General features: G+C 57.0%; 1 protein-coding gene across 1 annotated transcript in view; it reads right to left on the minus strand.

Moving 5' to 3' along the window:
• Positions 1–16,772, minus strand: part of LOC116937205 (uncharacterized) — a 97,494-nt gene that overhangs the window by 45,140 nt on the left and 35,582 nt on the right. The window contains 6 exon segments of the mRNA XM_076053387.1: positions 135–459; positions 1,161–1,304; positions 2,806–3,073; positions 7,794–8,127; positions 8,430–8,549; positions 16,368–16,677. Of these exon segments, the coding sequence (XP_075909502.1) occupies positions 135–459; positions 1,161–1,304; positions 2,806–3,073; positions 7,794–8,127; positions 8,430–8,549; positions 16,368–16,677 (1,501 nt within the window).

Consider the following 16,772-nt stretch of genomic DNA (forward strand, 5'->3'; position numbering starts at 1 on the left):
GTCGCCCCATGTGTCTCCCCGTGTGTCTCCCGTCTTCCCGTGTGTCTCCCGTCTCCCCGTGTACCCCTTGCCCCTCCCCCTCCACCCCTCCCCCCGCCCCCCCCACCCCTCCCCCCGCCCCCCCCCCCGCTCACCTGAGCTCCATGACGGTGCTCACGTTGCCCGCGGGCTCCACGCGCCGCACCAAGTTGTAGTCCCCCACGTAGATGGCGCCGTCCGCGCCGCACGCCAGCGCCACCGGCGCCAGCAGCCGCGCCGACTCGGCGGGGCCCCGGCAGCCCCCCGCCGGCGGGGGGGGGGTCGCCCCCCCCCCCGCCGCCCCGGCCGCCGAGGGCGCCCCCCCGGCGGGCGCCGCCGGGCACGAGAGGGGCCGGCGGCGGCCGGTGCCGACGAGCGTGGAGATGAGCGGCGGGCGCGAGCGCAGGGACAGCGAGGAGCCGTCGCCACGGTGAAGGATGCCTGGGGGGAGGAGGGAAGGGGAGAGGAAGGGAGAGAGTCACGTGGGAAGACACGTGGGGAGACACGTGGGCAGAGAGAACAGGAGACACGTGGGGAGACACGTGGGCAGAGAGAATAGGAGACACGGGGAGACACGTGGGGAGACACGGGGAGACATGGGAAGACACGTGGGGAGACACGTGGGCAGAGAGATAGGAGACACGGAGAGACACGTGGGGAGACATGGGAGACACGGGAAGACACGTGGGGAGACACGTAGGCAAAGAGAAAGGAGACACGGAGAGAGACATGAGGAGGCACGGGGAGACACGTGGGGAGACATAGGAGACACGGAGAGACACGTGGGGAGACACGTGGGCAGAGAGATAGGAGACACGGGGAGAGACATGGGAGACACAGGGAGACACGTGGGGAGACATGGGAGACACGGGGAGACACAGGGGGAGACACGTGGGCAGAGAGATAGGAGACACGGAGAGACACGTGGGGAGACACGGGGAAACACGTGGGCAGAGAGATAGGAGACACGGGGAGAGACATGGGAGACACGGGGAGACACGTGGGGAGACATGAGAGGCACGGGGAGACACGTGGGGAGACATGGGAGACACGGGGAGACACGTGGGGAGACATGGGAGACACGGGGAGACACAGGAGGAGACATGGAGTGGGGGGGGAGGACACGTGGGGTGTGGGCGCACCGCTGGGCACGTCCAGGGCGTGGTGCGGCTCCAGGCTCCACCCGGCGATCCCGGACGGCTCCAGGGGGAACGCCGGCAGCTCCACCGCACGGCGCTCCCACAGCACCAGCTCGGCACAGCCCGCGTACTCATAGCCCACCCACACTGCCGGGCAGAGACAGTGACCACTCATAGCTCACTCACACTGCCAGGTAGAGACAGTGACCACTCATAGCCCACCCACACTGCCAGACAGAGACAGTGACCACTCATAGCCCTCCCTCACTGCCAGACAGAGACAGTGACCACTCATAGCCCACCCTCACTGCCAGACAGAGACAGTGACCACTCATAGCCCACCCACACTGCCAGGTAGAGACAGCGACCACTCATAGCTCACCCACACTGCCAGGTAGAGACAGTGACCACTCATAGCCCACCCTCACTGCCAGGTAGAGACAGTGACCACTCATAGCCCACCCTCACTGCCGGGCAGAGACAGTGACCACTCATAGCCCACCCTCACTGCCAGGTAGAGACAGTGACCACTCATAGCCCACCCTCACTGCCGGGCAGAGACAGTGACCACTCATAGCCCACCCTCACTGCCAGGTAGAGACAGCGACCACTCATAGCCCACCCTCACTGCCAGGTAGAGACAGTGACCACTCATAGCCCACCCTCACTGCCAGGTAGAGACAGTGACCACTCATAGCCCACCCTCACTGCCAGGTAGAGACAGTGACCACTCATAGCCCACCCACACTGCCAGGTAGAGACAGCGACCACTCATAGCCCACCCTCACTGCCAGGTAGAGACAGTGACCACTCATAGCCCACCCTCACTGCCGGGCAGAGACAGTGACCACTCATAGCTCACCCACACTGCCAGGTAGAGACAGTGACCACTCATAGCTCACCCACACTGCCAGACAGAGACAGTGACCACTCATAGCCCACCCTCACTGCCAGGTAGAGACAGCGACCACTCATAGCCCACCCTCACTGCCAGGTAGAGACAGTGACCACTCATAGCCCACCCTCACTGCCAGGTAGAGACAGTGACCACTCATAGCCCACCCTCACTGCCAGGTAGAGACAATGACCACTCATAGCCCACCCTCACTGCCAGGTAGAGACAGTGACCACTCATAGCCCACTCACACTGCCAGGTAGAGACAGTGACCACTCATAGCCCACCCTCACCGCCAGACAGAGACAGTGACCACTCATAGCCCACCCACACTGCCAGACAGAGACAGTGACCACTCATAGCCCACCCTCACCGCCAGACAGAGACAGTGACCACTCATAGCCCACCCTCACTGCCAGGTAGAGACAGTGACCACTCATAGCCCACCCACACTGCCAGACAGAGACAGTGACCACTCATAGCCCACCCTCACTGCCAGGTAGAGACAGTGACCACTCATAGCCCACCCACACTGCCAGACAGAGACAGCGACCACTCATAGCTCACTCACACTGCCAGGTAGAGACAGTGACCACTCATAGCTCACTCACACTGCCAGGTAGAGACAGCGACCACTCATAGCTCACTCACACTGCCAGGTAGAGACAGTGACCACTCATAGCTCACTCACACTGCCAGACAGAGACAGCGACCACTCATAGCTGACCCCACATGCCCCCCCCACCGCCGTACCGACGGCGTGTGCGGTGCCGTAGACCCGCGAGCCGTAGGCGTCGGTTCGGTCCCAGGCCAGGGTGTGGGCGAGGCGAGGCGCCGGCGGGAAGCGCCGCTCCAGCAGCCGTCCCTCCACCGCCAGGAGGAGCCGCACGGCTGCGAGGCGCGGCGGCGGCACCGGCGGCGTCAGCAGCAGCCGAAGCAGCGAGCGGCGCGCCGGGGCGCCGTCGCTGCGGTAGGAGAGGCGCAGCGACGAGCCCGGCACCGGCAGCCTCACGCGCAGCGTCTGTGGGGGGGGCAACCAGGGCTTGAGTGAGTGTGTGAGTCTGTGTGTGTAATTGTGAGTGTGTGAGTCTGTGTGTGTAATTGTGAGTGTGTGAGTCTGTGTGTGTAATTGTGAGTGTGTGAGTCTGTGTGTGTAATTGTGAGTGTGTGAGTCTGTGTGTGTAATTGTGAGTGTGTGAGTCTGTGTGTGTAATTGTGAGTGTGTGAGTCTGTGTGTGTGTGTAAGTGTGTAATTGTGAGAGTGTAAGTGTGTAAGTCTGAGTGTGTAATTGTGTGAGTGTGTGAGTCTGTGTGTGTGAGTGTGTAATTGTGTGAGTGTATAATTGCGTGAGTGTGTAAGTGTGTGTGTAATTGTGAGTGTGTACGTGTGAGTGTGTAATTGTGTGAGTGTGTAAGTGTGAGTGTGTAATTGTGTGTGTGTAAGTGTGTGAGTGTGTAAGTGTGAGTGTGTAAGTGTGAGTCTGTGTGTGTAAGTCTGTGAGTGTGAGAGTGTGAGTGTGTAATTGTGAGTAAGTGTGAGTGTATAATTGTGTGAGTGTGTAAGTATGAGTGTGTAAGTGTGTGTGTAGTCCGGCAAAACAACCCCCTACCTCCTCGCGGTGCCGGACGGGCAACTCTGTCGTGGACAGTGCTGTGGGGGGAGGCCCAATTTTGATTGGATCCTCCCCTCATGGCATGTATCCACCACAGGGGCTAAACGGGGGCTCTGGACGGGTGCGAGGGGCTGGTAACCCCTCCACCTTCAATTAATTACCACTAAACCACGAGTTAAACTGAAATATGTAACTAATAAGCTTGTACTGGAGGCCCCGGGGGGCCAGGCGTCTATGACGTCTCCTGGCCAAACCCCAATTGGCGGAGCCAGGAGATTGAATATCTACCCTCGGGGCTCCTCCAGAAACAAGTAAAACCACTACGGGTGGCCACGTGGAATGTTCGAACGCTCACTGCGGAGGAGAGGCTGCCACTCCTCTGTCGGGAGCTGGACCGGTACCGCCTGGATCTATGTGGCATTCAGGAGGTCCGGTGGACCGGCTCTGGCTCCTGCCACCATGAGGGGTGGACAGTCCTCTACTCGGGGCAGCAGACTGCCAAACAACAGGGTGTGGCTCTTCTTTTGAACAAAAGAATGAAGGGGGCGTGGGAGCGTGGCGGTGAGATGTGGGAAGCTGTAAGCCCCAGGCTACTTTGGGCTCGCCTTCCCATCAACCGGAGGCGAGGAATGGTGGTCGTGGTTACTTATGCCCCCACCGAAGATGAACATCCGTGGAGGGATGCAGGCAAAGCCGATGAGTCAGATGCTTTCTATGACCTCCTGTCACAGGTGCTGGCTAAAGTGGCCCCTTGGGATAGAGTCATCATGTTGGGTGACTTCAATGCCCGAGTTGGTCATGATGCTGGCACCTGGTCTGGAGTGATTGGAGGGCATGGGCCAGATCAGCTCAATAACAACGGTAGGAGGCTGCTAGATTTTTGTGCAGCCCATGGGCTTGTAATTACCAACACGCTGTTCCGGCATCGGCGCATCCACACAACATCATGGATGCATGCCGGGTCCAAGCAAGAACATCTGCTGGACTACATAGTGACGGACCAGCGGAAGCGAGCCCATGTCCTTGACACCAGGACCTACCGTGGAGCTGATCTGCCCTCTGACCATCGACTAGTCATCTGTAAGATGCGCCTGCCATTCTTCCACTCCGGTGGTGGGTGTACACCCAGGACCCCATTCCAACCTAAAGTGGCCTGGTCTCAGTTATCTGATGAAAGTTGCAAGTGAGAATTTCATCATCGCTTGCGGCTGGGATTGGCATCGTCCCCGACTCCTCCTGATGTCGAGGGTAAATGGGCTAGGTTTAGGACTGTGACTCATGCAGCTGCAATGGCTGCTTTGGGTACGAAGTCCAGACCTCCCCAGAGACCCTGGCTGACAGAGGAGGTGTTCAGGATGGTTGAGAAAAAGCGACAGGCCCACCGTCATCGGCTACAGAATCCCACGTCAGAGAATGAGGCGGCTTACCATAGCCTTCGCTCGGAGGTTCGGAGAGCCGTGAGGCGCTGCAAGGATGGGTGGTGGTCGCGGGTTGCTGAGGAGATGGAGTCTGCCTCAGTGGCCCGTGATCACAAATCTCGATTTAACTCCATCAAAACCTATTACCATCATTAGGGGAAAAAACGGTGATCCAATCTCCGACCCCCAGGAACAGATTTTCAGATTTGCTGAGCATTTCTGTGAGGTCCTGGGGGAGGGAAAATCCCTCAGCCAGGAAAACATCGTGGCACAAAGTGAGGATGACCCTGCTGAGGCTGCGGTGCCTCAAATATTGGAAGAAGTCACCCCCTGTGAGTGGCTGGCTGAGGTGCCATCTGTTGAGGAAGTACTGAAGGCGATCCGGAGTCTGAGACCAGGAAAGGCAGCGGGCAGAGATGGTCTCCCAAGTGAAATGCTGAGGGAGGGTGGCGTTTGTGCACAGACTGCCCTATATGACATCATAACAACGGTCTGGACCACTGGACGGGTTCCGCAGGTTTGGAAGGATGCCCTGGTGGTCCCCCTTTTTAAGAAGGGGGACCGCACAGACTGTAACAACTACAGGGGCATCTCACTCCTCAGTGTGCCGGGAAAGGTCCTGGCAAGGATTATTCAGCATCGCCTTGCCAGGTACGCTGAGGAGAGGCTTGCGGAGCCCCAATGCGGTTTCAGGAAAGGGGGGTCCTGCACAGATGCCATATTTTCTGTCCGTCTGCTACAGCAGAGGTGTAGGGAATTCCAAGAAGACTTACATCTCTGCTTTATTGACCTGGTCAAGGCCTATGATACCATCAGTAGGCCTGGGCTCTGGGTTGTTCTTCGTGCTTTTGGAGTCCCTGACCCTCTGCTCACGATCATTAAGGACCTTCATGATGGTGAGCGGGCCCGCGTAAAACTACGTGGCCGGGAGTCAGAACCATTCCCTGTACACCTTGGGGTGCGACAGGGATGTCATCTGGCTCCCACATTATTTAACATCTATTTTGACCACGTAGTTCGTGAAGCCTTCAATAGCTGTACCGGGGGAATCTCCATATGGTACAGATATAATGGGAGGCTGATCGATGCCCAGGTGCGGTCAAGGGATGGCTCCCTATTGCTCAACCACGTTATGTATGCTGATGATTTGGTAATAGCTGCTCAGTCAGAGGAGGAGTTGGAGACGCTGCTGCTGAGACTGGAGCGTGCCACTAAGAGGTGGGGCCTTACCATCAGCCCCACCAAAACTAAGCACCTGCCTGGGTATTTTGTACCATCGGACACTCCACCCCCACAACTCCCAATCGGTGATGGGCAGTTGTGGAGAGAGTGGAGCGTTTCCCATACCTGGGCAGTGTGCTTATGACTGGCTCCAGTTTAACAGCAGAGGTCTCACTCCGAATCAATCGAGCGGCAATATCTTTTCATCGGTTGCGTAACGCTGTGTGGAAGCTACCTGGTCTGTCGCTCCGCACTAAGCTTCAGGTCTTCTCGGCCACGGTCATTCCCTCCCTTCTCTACGCTTGCGAAACGTGGACCCCCCTAATGGAACATCTTCGCCGGTTAGAAACATTCAGGCTGGCCTGCCTACGATCCATCCTGGGTTTAACCAGACTGGATTGTGTGAGGAGCTCACAAATCCTTGAAAGATCTGGGAAAGGTCCCATCGATGAGCTCCTCCGGCGGGCAAGGCTGCGATGGCTGGGTCATGTAGCCCGCATGCCCAGCCACCGCATGCCGAAACAACTTTTGTTCGGCCGGATTGAGGGGGCAAAGCGGGCGCGGCACGGGCTAGAGAAGAGATGGAGTGATGTGGTACAGGAGGACGTGGAGCTGGGTGGACCTGCCGATGACTGTTACCAGCGGTGTCAAGATCGGCCTCTGTGGAGGAGGCTCGTGAAGGATGCTACTGGGCAGTTGGAGGTAGTCGCCCTCCAACAAGAACGGAGGGCGGAGGAGCGACGCTCAGAACGAGCGGAGCGCCGGGTGGCTAAAGCACAGCAGGTTGGCACAGTAGGGGGCACAGGTGGTGCATCAGCCAGTCATCTCAGTCAGTCGACCCGTGGCACCTGGGTCTGCCCCGTGACCTCCTGCCAGCGGGCGTTCGACTCTTCACGTGGCCTCGGGGTGCACATAGCCTGGCACAAGTGTCGTGGTGACGTCACCGCCACTTAGTGGCGAATGGCGGTTGTTGTTGTTGTTGTGTGAGAGTGTGTAAGTGTGTGTGTGTGAGTGTGAGAGTGTGTGTAAGTATGAGTGTGTAGTGTAGCGGTTAACGCACTGCCCCATGAACCCATCATCACCCACCACCGCCACCATGACCACCACCACCACCACAACCGTCATCATTATCCCCATCACGATCACCATCGTCATCACCACCATCACCACCGTCACCACTGCCGTTCGTCACCACCACCATCACCACCATCACCGTCGTCGCCACCTTCATCGTCACCACCACCATCACCGTCATCTTCACTGCCGCCACCCTGGTCGCCACCTTCATCGTCATCGCCATCGTCGTCACCGCCGCCGCCGTAGTCGTCACTGTCTTCGTCACCGCCACTGCCACCGTCGCTGTTGTCACCGTCGTCATCACCGTCGTCATCACCGTCGTCATCACCGTCGTCATCACCGTCGTCGCCACCGCCACTGCCACCGTCGCCGTTGACGTCGTCACCGTCGTCACCGTCGCCGCCGTCCTCACCTGCGCCAGCGGCCGCACCTCGTCGTAGAGCCCCCCGCCACCGCGCGGCCCCTCGTCGTCGTTGGGGGCCGGCACGGTGCCGTCGGGCGGAGGGGTCGGGGGCCACGAGAGGACGAGCGGCGCCGGCTGCTGCAGGGTCGCGGGGTCGCAGGTCGCGGCCCCTTCGCTCCGCCGCGGCGGCGCCGGCGGCGTCGTCGTCGTCATCGCGAGCGGGGGGTCGACCAGCAGCAGCAGCCGGCGCCACGGCACCCGGACCCAGCGCAGCAGCGGCGCCAGCGGGGGGCGCTCCAACCGCAGCGCCACCGAGCCGCCGCCCTCCGCCAGCAGGTCGAAGCTGCGGTTGGGGTGGGGGCGGCGGGGGGAGGTGGGGGTCAGGGGTTAACCGAGTGGGGTGGGAGGGTGGGAGAGGTGGAGAGAAGGGACGGCTCCCTCCTCTGAGCGTGGAGTCTGGATGCAGGAGAGAGGCAGGATGGGTGATTCTGCGTCAACGTGTCCGCACATCTCCCTGACCCCGCGTGACCCCGCGTGAACCCCCCCCCGACGTGACCCCGCGTGACCCCGCGTGACCATCCCCCCCCCCGATGACCCCACGTGACCCCCCCCCCCCCGCCAGCCCCGTTGCAACGCCACACTCACTATCCGTCGTGCCGAGTGAGAGTGAAGCCCAGGGCAGGTAGCCCCACGAAGCTCACGTTGACCCCGACCAGCGGGGAGCCGTCCGCCGTGGTCACCTGACCCCGGATGACGCTCACACGGCTGGGGGGGGGGAGGGTGAAGGGGGGGGCAGCGGGGGAGAGTATAAATAAATAAGCGGGCAATTATTTACGTAACTAATTCAATCATCGTTCCACCCATCCCATCAGCCGCGCGCGCATGGACTCCCCATGTCCGTCTTCCTCCACCCTGCCGTCTCCGCCTGTCCGTCTCCGCCTGTCTGTCTCCCCCTGTCCGTCTCCCCCTGTCTGTCTCCCCCTGTCCGTCTCCGCCTGTCTGTCTCCCCCTGTCCGTCTCCCCCTGTCTGTCTCCCCCTGTCCGTCTCCGCCTGTCCGTCTCCCCCTGTCCGTCTCCCCCTGTCCGTCTCCGCCTGTCCGTCTCCGCCTGTCCGTCTCCCCCTGTCCGTCTCCCCCTGTCTGTCTCCGCCTGTCTGTCTCCCCCTGTCCGTCTCCCCCTGTCCGTCTCCCCCTGTCTGTCTCCCCCTGTCTGTCTCCCCCTGTCTGTCTCCCCCTGTCTGTCTCCCCCTGTCCATCTCCCCCTGTCTGTCTCCCCCTGTCTGTCTCCCCCTGTCTGTCTCCCCATGTCCGTCTCCCCCTGTCCGTCTCCCCCTGTCCGTCTCCGCCTGTCCGTCTCCCCCTGTCCGTCTCCCCCTGTCCGTCTCCCCCTGTCCGTCTCCCCCTGTCTGTCTCCCCCTGTCCGTCTCCCCCTGTCCGTCTCCCCCTGTCTGTCTCCCCCTGTCCGTCACTTCAGCGGACCGCGCTCCCGACATTCAACGTTCTCGTCAGCATCGTCACCGTTCACATCCCACGCAGCGACGCCGGCGATCGTTCGGCGCCGCGGACAGCGGAGGAGTTTGAGAGTCTCGCTGGGACCCACGACACTACCGTGTTGATACAAGTGAAGTGTATAATGTATAGTAGTAGTGTAGTGTGTAAAGTGTCGTGTAGTAGAACGACACTACCGTGTTGATACAAGTGTAGTGTATAATGTATAGTAGTAGTGTAGTGTATAAAGTGCCGTGTAGTAGAACGACACTACCGTGTTGATACAAGTGTAGTGTATAATGTATAGTAGTAGTGTATTAAGTGTCGTGTAGTAGAACGACACTACCGTGTTGATACAAGTGTAGTGTATAATGTATAGTAGTAGTGTAGTGTATAAAGTGCCGTGTAGTAGAACGACACTACCGTGTTGATACAAGTGTAGTGTATAATGTATAGTAGTAGTGTAGTGTATAAAGTGTCGTGTAGTAGAACGACACTACCGTGTTGATACAAGTGTAGTGTATAATGTATAGTAGTAGTGTAGTGTATAAAGTGCCGTGTAGTAGAACGACACTACCGTGTTGATACAAGTGTAGTGTATAATGTATAGTAGTAGTGTAGTGTTTTAAGTGCCGTGTAGTAGAACGACACTACCGTGTTGATACAAGTGTAGTGCATAATGTATAGTAGTAGTGTAGTGTATTAAGTGCCGTGTAGTAGAACGACACTACCATGTTGATACAAGTGTAGTGGAGTAAACGATACGCATAGGAATTGGCCACATACAGTACATACTGACATACAAGGAGAGTGGGTCACATGAGGTCGAACAGGTGGTCGAGTCACGGGTGGCGTAAACAACCCGAAGTAATTAAGGGAGTCGTGGCACGAGGGCTGTGATTGGTCGAGGGGCTGTTAGCGTTAAGTGGCGGCGTCTCAAAGTCTGACCGAGGGGACAGGTGCGAGCTGGCGGGAAAATGCCAGAGAGCCACGTGGCAATTAATTGAGGCTAATTGGAAAGGGGATAAAACGCTAGGTGATTTGAACGGAGTGGGAGTTGTTGCTGGGCAGTTGTTGGCGAGAGGTGGAGAGATACGAAGAGGACAGCTGGCAATGTTAGGGAAGAATAGATAGAGAGCCGAACCCAAAAGACAGTAAATAGCGATAGGGAGAGTTAGCGTTAGCGGAGATAGATAGAGTCACTGTGTGTGAATAGACAGGCAAGTCACTGTGTGTGCGGAGATAGATAGTCACTGTGTGTGAATAGACAGGCAAGTCACTGTGTGTGCGGAGATAGATAAAGTCACTGTGTGTGCGGAGATAGATAGAGTCACTGTGTGTGAATAGATAGATAGAGTCACTGTGTGTGAATAGACAGACAGGTCACTGTGTGTGCGGAGATAGAGGAAGTCACTGCGTGTGAAGGGATAGCGAAGACACTGTGTGTGAGGAGATAGAGGGAGAATCACTGTGTGTGGAAGAGGCTGCGTGGACGATGCTGAGGTGAATCGGAGTGTCCGAGTTGGCGGAGAGCGAAGAGGAGAATCACTGTGTGTGTGTGTGAAACTATATAGTGTGTGTGTGTGTGAAACTATATAGTGTGTGTGTGTGTAACTATATAGTGTGTGTGTGTGTGAAACTATATAGTGTGTGTGTGTGAAACTATATAGTGTGTGTGTGAAACTTTATAGTGTGTGTGTGTAACTATATAGTGTGTGTGTGAAACTATATAGTGTGTGTGTGTGAAACTATATAGTGTGTGTGTGTGAAACTATATAGTGTGTGTGTGTAACTATATAGTGTGTGTGTGAAACTATATAGTGTGTGTGTGTGAAACTATATAGTGTGTGTTTGTGTGTGTGTGAAACTATATAGTGTGTGTGTGTAACTATATAGTGTGTGTGTGTGTAACTATATAGTGTGTGTGTGTAACTATATAGTGTGTGTGTGTGTGAAACTATATAGTGTGTGTGTGTACGGAACGATGGAATACAAGTGACGGTGGAAGAAAGACGGTTGTCGTCCGAGTGAATTCACGGCACTACATTTGGTGTCAGAAAAAGTACGGAACACATGCCACGATGTCAAGGAAAGCGGCAAAGAAAAGAAATGTGCCAGTGGACTCGGGCGGCGACAGCGCCAACGACAATTTGCAGCCCGGCCAGATGGCCGGCAGTACTCCGGACGGCGACAGCGGTTCGGGTGGTGCTGAAGGCCCGGGATCGCCAGAGGATTGGCGAGTCCTCATGACCCAGTGGGAGGCCAGGATGGAGAAGTTGTCGGAGGAGTTCCAGAACTTCTTGACGGAGAACCGCATTCAACTACCCGTACCGGGTCCACCGCCGGAGGTTGCCGCTCAGCCGGAGCGGTTGGACGATTCTGACGACGAAGACGACCAGTCGGCGGGACCGCCACGACGGCTACACGTACAACGATTTGAGGCCAAAGTGGGAGATTGGACCGCGTTCATACGAAGAATCCGTGCGGCTTACGAGTCCCTGAATTGGATGGAGAGTGCCGCGTTACGAGCACTGCCGACGGCATGGGATGATGACTCCTTGGCGACTTTTAACGGACTCCCTGCCGCTGTCAGAAAAACATTGGACGGTGCTATTGCGGCAATGAGGAAAGTCTACGAGCCGCGGTCGGTCGCCAAACGTCGATTTCAACAGAGGAAACGGGAGGCCACGGAGTCCCCCCGGGCATTCCGCAGCGCCTTGCTGGCCCTCGCCCAGGTTGCGTACCCGGCGATGGACGAGGAGGGCTGGGACTCCCTGCTGCAAGATAAGATGTTACAGCTGGCGAAGGAACTGAAAGTCGTCTTGTCGCTCCCGGACAAGGATGATGACGACGACGTATCATCGTTGCTGATCGCCAGGAACATACAAGTCAACCTTGACATACGAGACAAACCAGCGGCGGCGGTGGGGCAGCCGTCGCTGACGACCCCTGCCGGGGCTGCGAGCACGGTGGCGGTGGTGGTGGACGAGACGCCGCCGATGGCAGCGGCGGCCAGGGTGTCGACCGGAGAACGACGGCGTTGTCCCGGGGTATATGGAGACGGCGTGCATCGGACATGCTACGAGTGCGGGCGGAGGGGTCATCTCGCCCGCGACTGCTGGAGACGGAGAGGTGGTCCTCCGTGGGCGCCGAACTACTACAGCGGGCGGTTCCCCCAAGACCAAGGATCCCGGGTGAGTCGAGATGCATTCAATACACGGCCGCCCTATCCACATCACTTATCCGCGTCATCTCACCCGTATTCATCGGGTTCGGATAGTACGCATGGCCGGGATACGTGGGGCGCGTTGGTACATCGTGTGTTGGGGGCCGCGCCAGGATCGTCGGATGTGATGGCATGTATTCAAGGTGTTATGGTACGGGTTATTGCAGATACCGGGGCATCGGCAACTCTCATTTCGTTGCAAACTTTTCGGGCGCTGCCGACGTCGCCTGGATCGTTAGCACCAGTGGAAGGGCCATGCGTAGCGGCAAACGGGGGTAGTTTGGGCATTATGGGCTGCGTGGTTGTGACAATTCAAATTGGGGAGGTTATTGTGACAGGAAGTGTTTTGGTTTCAACGGCCTTGGCGGTACCGTGTTTGTTGGGCACGGATTTCTTGCAAAAGATGCCAATTAAGATTTCAGTGGAAAAAGGTTTTGTTTGGAATTACCGTCGGGGAGATGTATGAAATATTTGGGGACGCCTTCGAAATCCGCGGTGGCGAACGCTGTGGTGCAGGCCGTGGTGAGCCGCACCGTGCGCGTCCCGCCTGCATCGCAAATATTGGTACCGCTACGGTTAAATAAGGAATTGCCTTGGGATGAGCTGCAGGAGGGAGTGCTGTTGACACCCTCAAATGCTGTATCGAGAATGCCCACCGTGGTAGGAGCTTTGACCATAATACCAACATATTGTGATCCCTTCATTAAAATTGTAAACGCGGGGCACGAAGAGGTTGTTATTCAAGGGGGCCCTACGTTGGCGCACGCAACGGGTGCGCCGGGTCCAGAAACAAAACATGTTTTGCTACGGGACAGGATGAAATGTTGTCAAGGGAGGAGGACAATTCGGAATGGTTAAGGGATCTTTACAAACAAAACCCAGAGTTATCGCCTGTGCAACGGTCGAGTTTGCATGCGTTGCTAGTGGAATTTAAGTATGTGTTCAGTTCAGGGAAATACGACGTTGTAGCAGCATCGTATTGACACGGGGAACGCACCCCCGATCAGGTTCAATTCGCATCGTGTAGGTCCTCTTGAGAAAGAATGTATTCGGCGATCTGTTGATGAAATGCTAGAGCAAGATATTATCGCCCCATCGTCCAGCCCGTGGGGAGCCCCTACTGTCCTCGTTAAAAAACGTGATGGAACCATGTGATTCACTGGACGCCCTGTCCGGCGCCAGAATCTTTTCAACCCTCGATTTGTTGTCGGGCGTTTGGCAATTGCCCCTGAATAAGGAGTCAAGACCTAAAACGGCATTTCGGACACCACAAGGATTGTATCAATTTAACGTGCTACCGATGGGACTCCACTCAGCGCCGGCGACCTTCCAGCGATTAATGGAACTCATGTTGTCGGGCCTGCAGTGGGAGTCATGCTTGATATATTTAGATGATGTGATTGTTTTCAGTAGGAATTTCGATGAACATTAGCAACGGCTGCGCGCCGTTTTTGGCAGAGTGCGGCGCGCCGGATTGAAATTTAAACCACAGAAGTGCCAATTGTTAAGAACATCGGTGAAGTATTTGGGGCACGTCGTTAGCGCGTCAGGAGTGGCCACTGATCCGGAAAAGACGAGTTGTGTGCGTACATGGCCAGTGCCGAAAACAGCAGGGGAAGTGCGTAGCTTTGTGGGCTTTGCGTCGTATTATCGGCGGTTTGTTAAGGATTTTGCCACGATTGCTCGACCATTGCATACGCTGACCGGGAAAGGTGTGAAGTTTCAATGGGGGATTGCTGAACAAAAATCGTTTGAAGCGTTGCGGGTCGCACTGGCGGACGCACCGCCATTGGGATACCCGGATTTTACGAAGCGATTTATACTTGACACGGATGCCTGTGATACGGGCATAGGCGCGGTTTTGTCACAAATGGTTGATGGCGTCGAGAGAGTGGTGGCATATGGCAGCCGGGTGTTATCGCCGGCGGAGCAAAAATACTGTGTGACGCGTAGGGAATTATTGGCGATTGTCCATTTTGTTCGCCAGTACCGACCGTATCTGTACGAAAGGGAATTTTTGATCCGCACTGATCACGCGGCACTACAGTACTCGCTGCGCGTGGATCAGCCGTCGGGGCAAATGGCTCGCTGGCTTGAGACCCTCCAGGAGTACTCTTTCACGATCCAGTATAGGAAAGGAATGCACCATGTAAACACGGATGCTTTGTCGAGGTTGCCGCGACCGGCTGAGACGTGTCGGTGCACAGAGGGCTCGCTGCGTTGCGGCCCGCCGCTGCAGGAGGTTCCGCAAACGGTCGCTGCAGCGGGTTCGGGGGTGCCAGGGATAGTCCCTGGAGCAGAAATTGGACTGTTGGGGTTGTCATTGAAGCAGTGGAAGCAACTGCAGGTGGAAGATTCCTCGCTGACCAGGATGAGGCTGCGTACCTCTCGTTCAAGGGGATCGGAGGATCGCCCATTTTTGATGCTTGTTCGCTGGGATGTGGAAGCACAAAAATTTTGTATTGTTGTCCCGAGGGTGTTGCGGGGGAAACTGATTAATGAGATACATGAGAAATTGATGCATCTGGGGGAGAAGAAGACCGCGTACACAAGTGTAGTGTATAATGTATAGTAGTAGTGTAGTGTATTAAGTGCCGTGTAGTAGAACGACACTACCGTGTTGATACAAGTGTAGTGTATAATGTATAGTAGTAGTGTAGTGTATTAAGTGTCGTGTAGTAGAACGACACTACTGTGTTGATACAAGTGTAGTGTATAATGTATAGTAGTAGTGTAGTGTATAAAGTATCGTGTAGTAGAACAACACTACTGTGTTGATACAAGTGTAGTGTATAATGTATAGTAGTAGTGTAGTGTATAAAGTGTCGTGTAGTAGAACGACACTACTGTGTTGACACAAGTGTAGTGTATAATGTATAATAGTAGTGTAGTGTATAAAGTGTCGTGTAGTACAACGACACTACTGTGTTGGCTCGGTATGGGGGCTGTAGGCGTGTGTCACGGACGTCGTGTCAGGCCGTGAACCCAACAGGACACGTGACCGGCCCCAGGGGGGTCACGTGGTTGGGGGCTCGGGCCTTCCCGAAGGATCGGGAAGGGGGGCGTGGCCTGGGGCGGAGCCGGCCACGCCCCCCTTCCCCGAAGGATCGGGAAGGGGGGCGTGGCCTGGGGCGTGGCCTGGGGCGTGGCCTGGGGCGGAGCCGGCCACGCCCCCCTTCCCGAAGGATCGGGAAGGGGGGCGTGGCCTGGGGCGGAGCCGGCCACGCCGGAGTGGTTGTAAGCGGGGCGTGGACGGAGAGCTTCGCTGTTCTGTGCTGTTCTGTGCTGTTCTGCTGGGTCAACTCTGGGATGAAGCCACGATCTACGACCCTCGCTCTCCGCTAGTGGAGCAGGCAGCGTGTTGGGCTGTCCTGGTCCAGTCATGTCGTATCACCGTTGTGTTAGCTAAGTTAGGAACGGTGGCTACCACCCTATGTCGTTATCCTGTTAATGTTAAGTGTTACCTGTTGTGTTAGCTAATAAACAGCGTTGCCTCCAGTGTGCGCCTGAATTTAACCCATTACTACTGCAATAAACATCCTGGGCAGTTTACCAAGGCCTGAGTGTGCTGCTGACGAGAGACTCCATGTCAAAACCGGACAAGGGTTTTGCCTGTGTTGAAGCGATGGTTCAGGTGAGCAGAAGCTGCTGATGAGAGACTGAATGTTAAATCCGGACAAGAGTTTTTGCCTGTGTTGAAGCGATGGTTCCGGTGAGCTGACGCCGCTGATGAGGCACCGCACGTCAAGTTTACGTACACCGAACCGACGGTGCGGGCTCAGCCCGACACCGCCGACGAGTCGCCGAACGTGGAAGCCGCTCGCGGGTGTCTCCCGCCCGAGACACTCCCCACGCACGGCCCTCACTCACCGGGGATCGAACCGCGTCTCCGCAGGCAAAGTGTGGACGCTGTTCCTCCCGGCCAGAAACTTCACCCGCTCGTGGAACGACGGCGGCGGCCTCCAGTCGCTCACCGCCCGACCCCCGTCGCCGTCGTCGCCGCCGTCGCCGTCGTCGGCGACGTCGCCGCCGCCGACGTCGCCGTGACGACGGTGGTGGGGGGCGATTCGGGCGGCGCGGAGGACGGAGCGCGGCTCCGGCGCGGAGCGGCACAGCGGCGAGGAGGTGCAGGCGGGGGCGGCGGTGCAGCAGTCCGGATCCTCGCAGTCCGTGAGGCCGTCTTGGTGGCGGAGAGGGGAGGGGACAGAGGAGGGGCCGGGTTGGACGTCGTCGTCAACGTCGTCGTCAACGTCGTCAACAACGTCGTCAACGTCA

Source organism: Petromyzon marinus, chromosome 61 (genome assembly GCF_048934315.1).
Source record: "Petromyzon marinus isolate PM22_M1 ecotype Great Lakes invasive population chromosome 61, UKy_Petmar_22M1.pri1.0, whole genome shotgun sequence".
In the NCBI taxonomy this organism is placed as follows: Eukaryota; Metazoa; Chordata; class Hyperoartia; order Petromyzontiformes; family Petromyzontidae; genus Petromyzon; species Petromyzon marinus.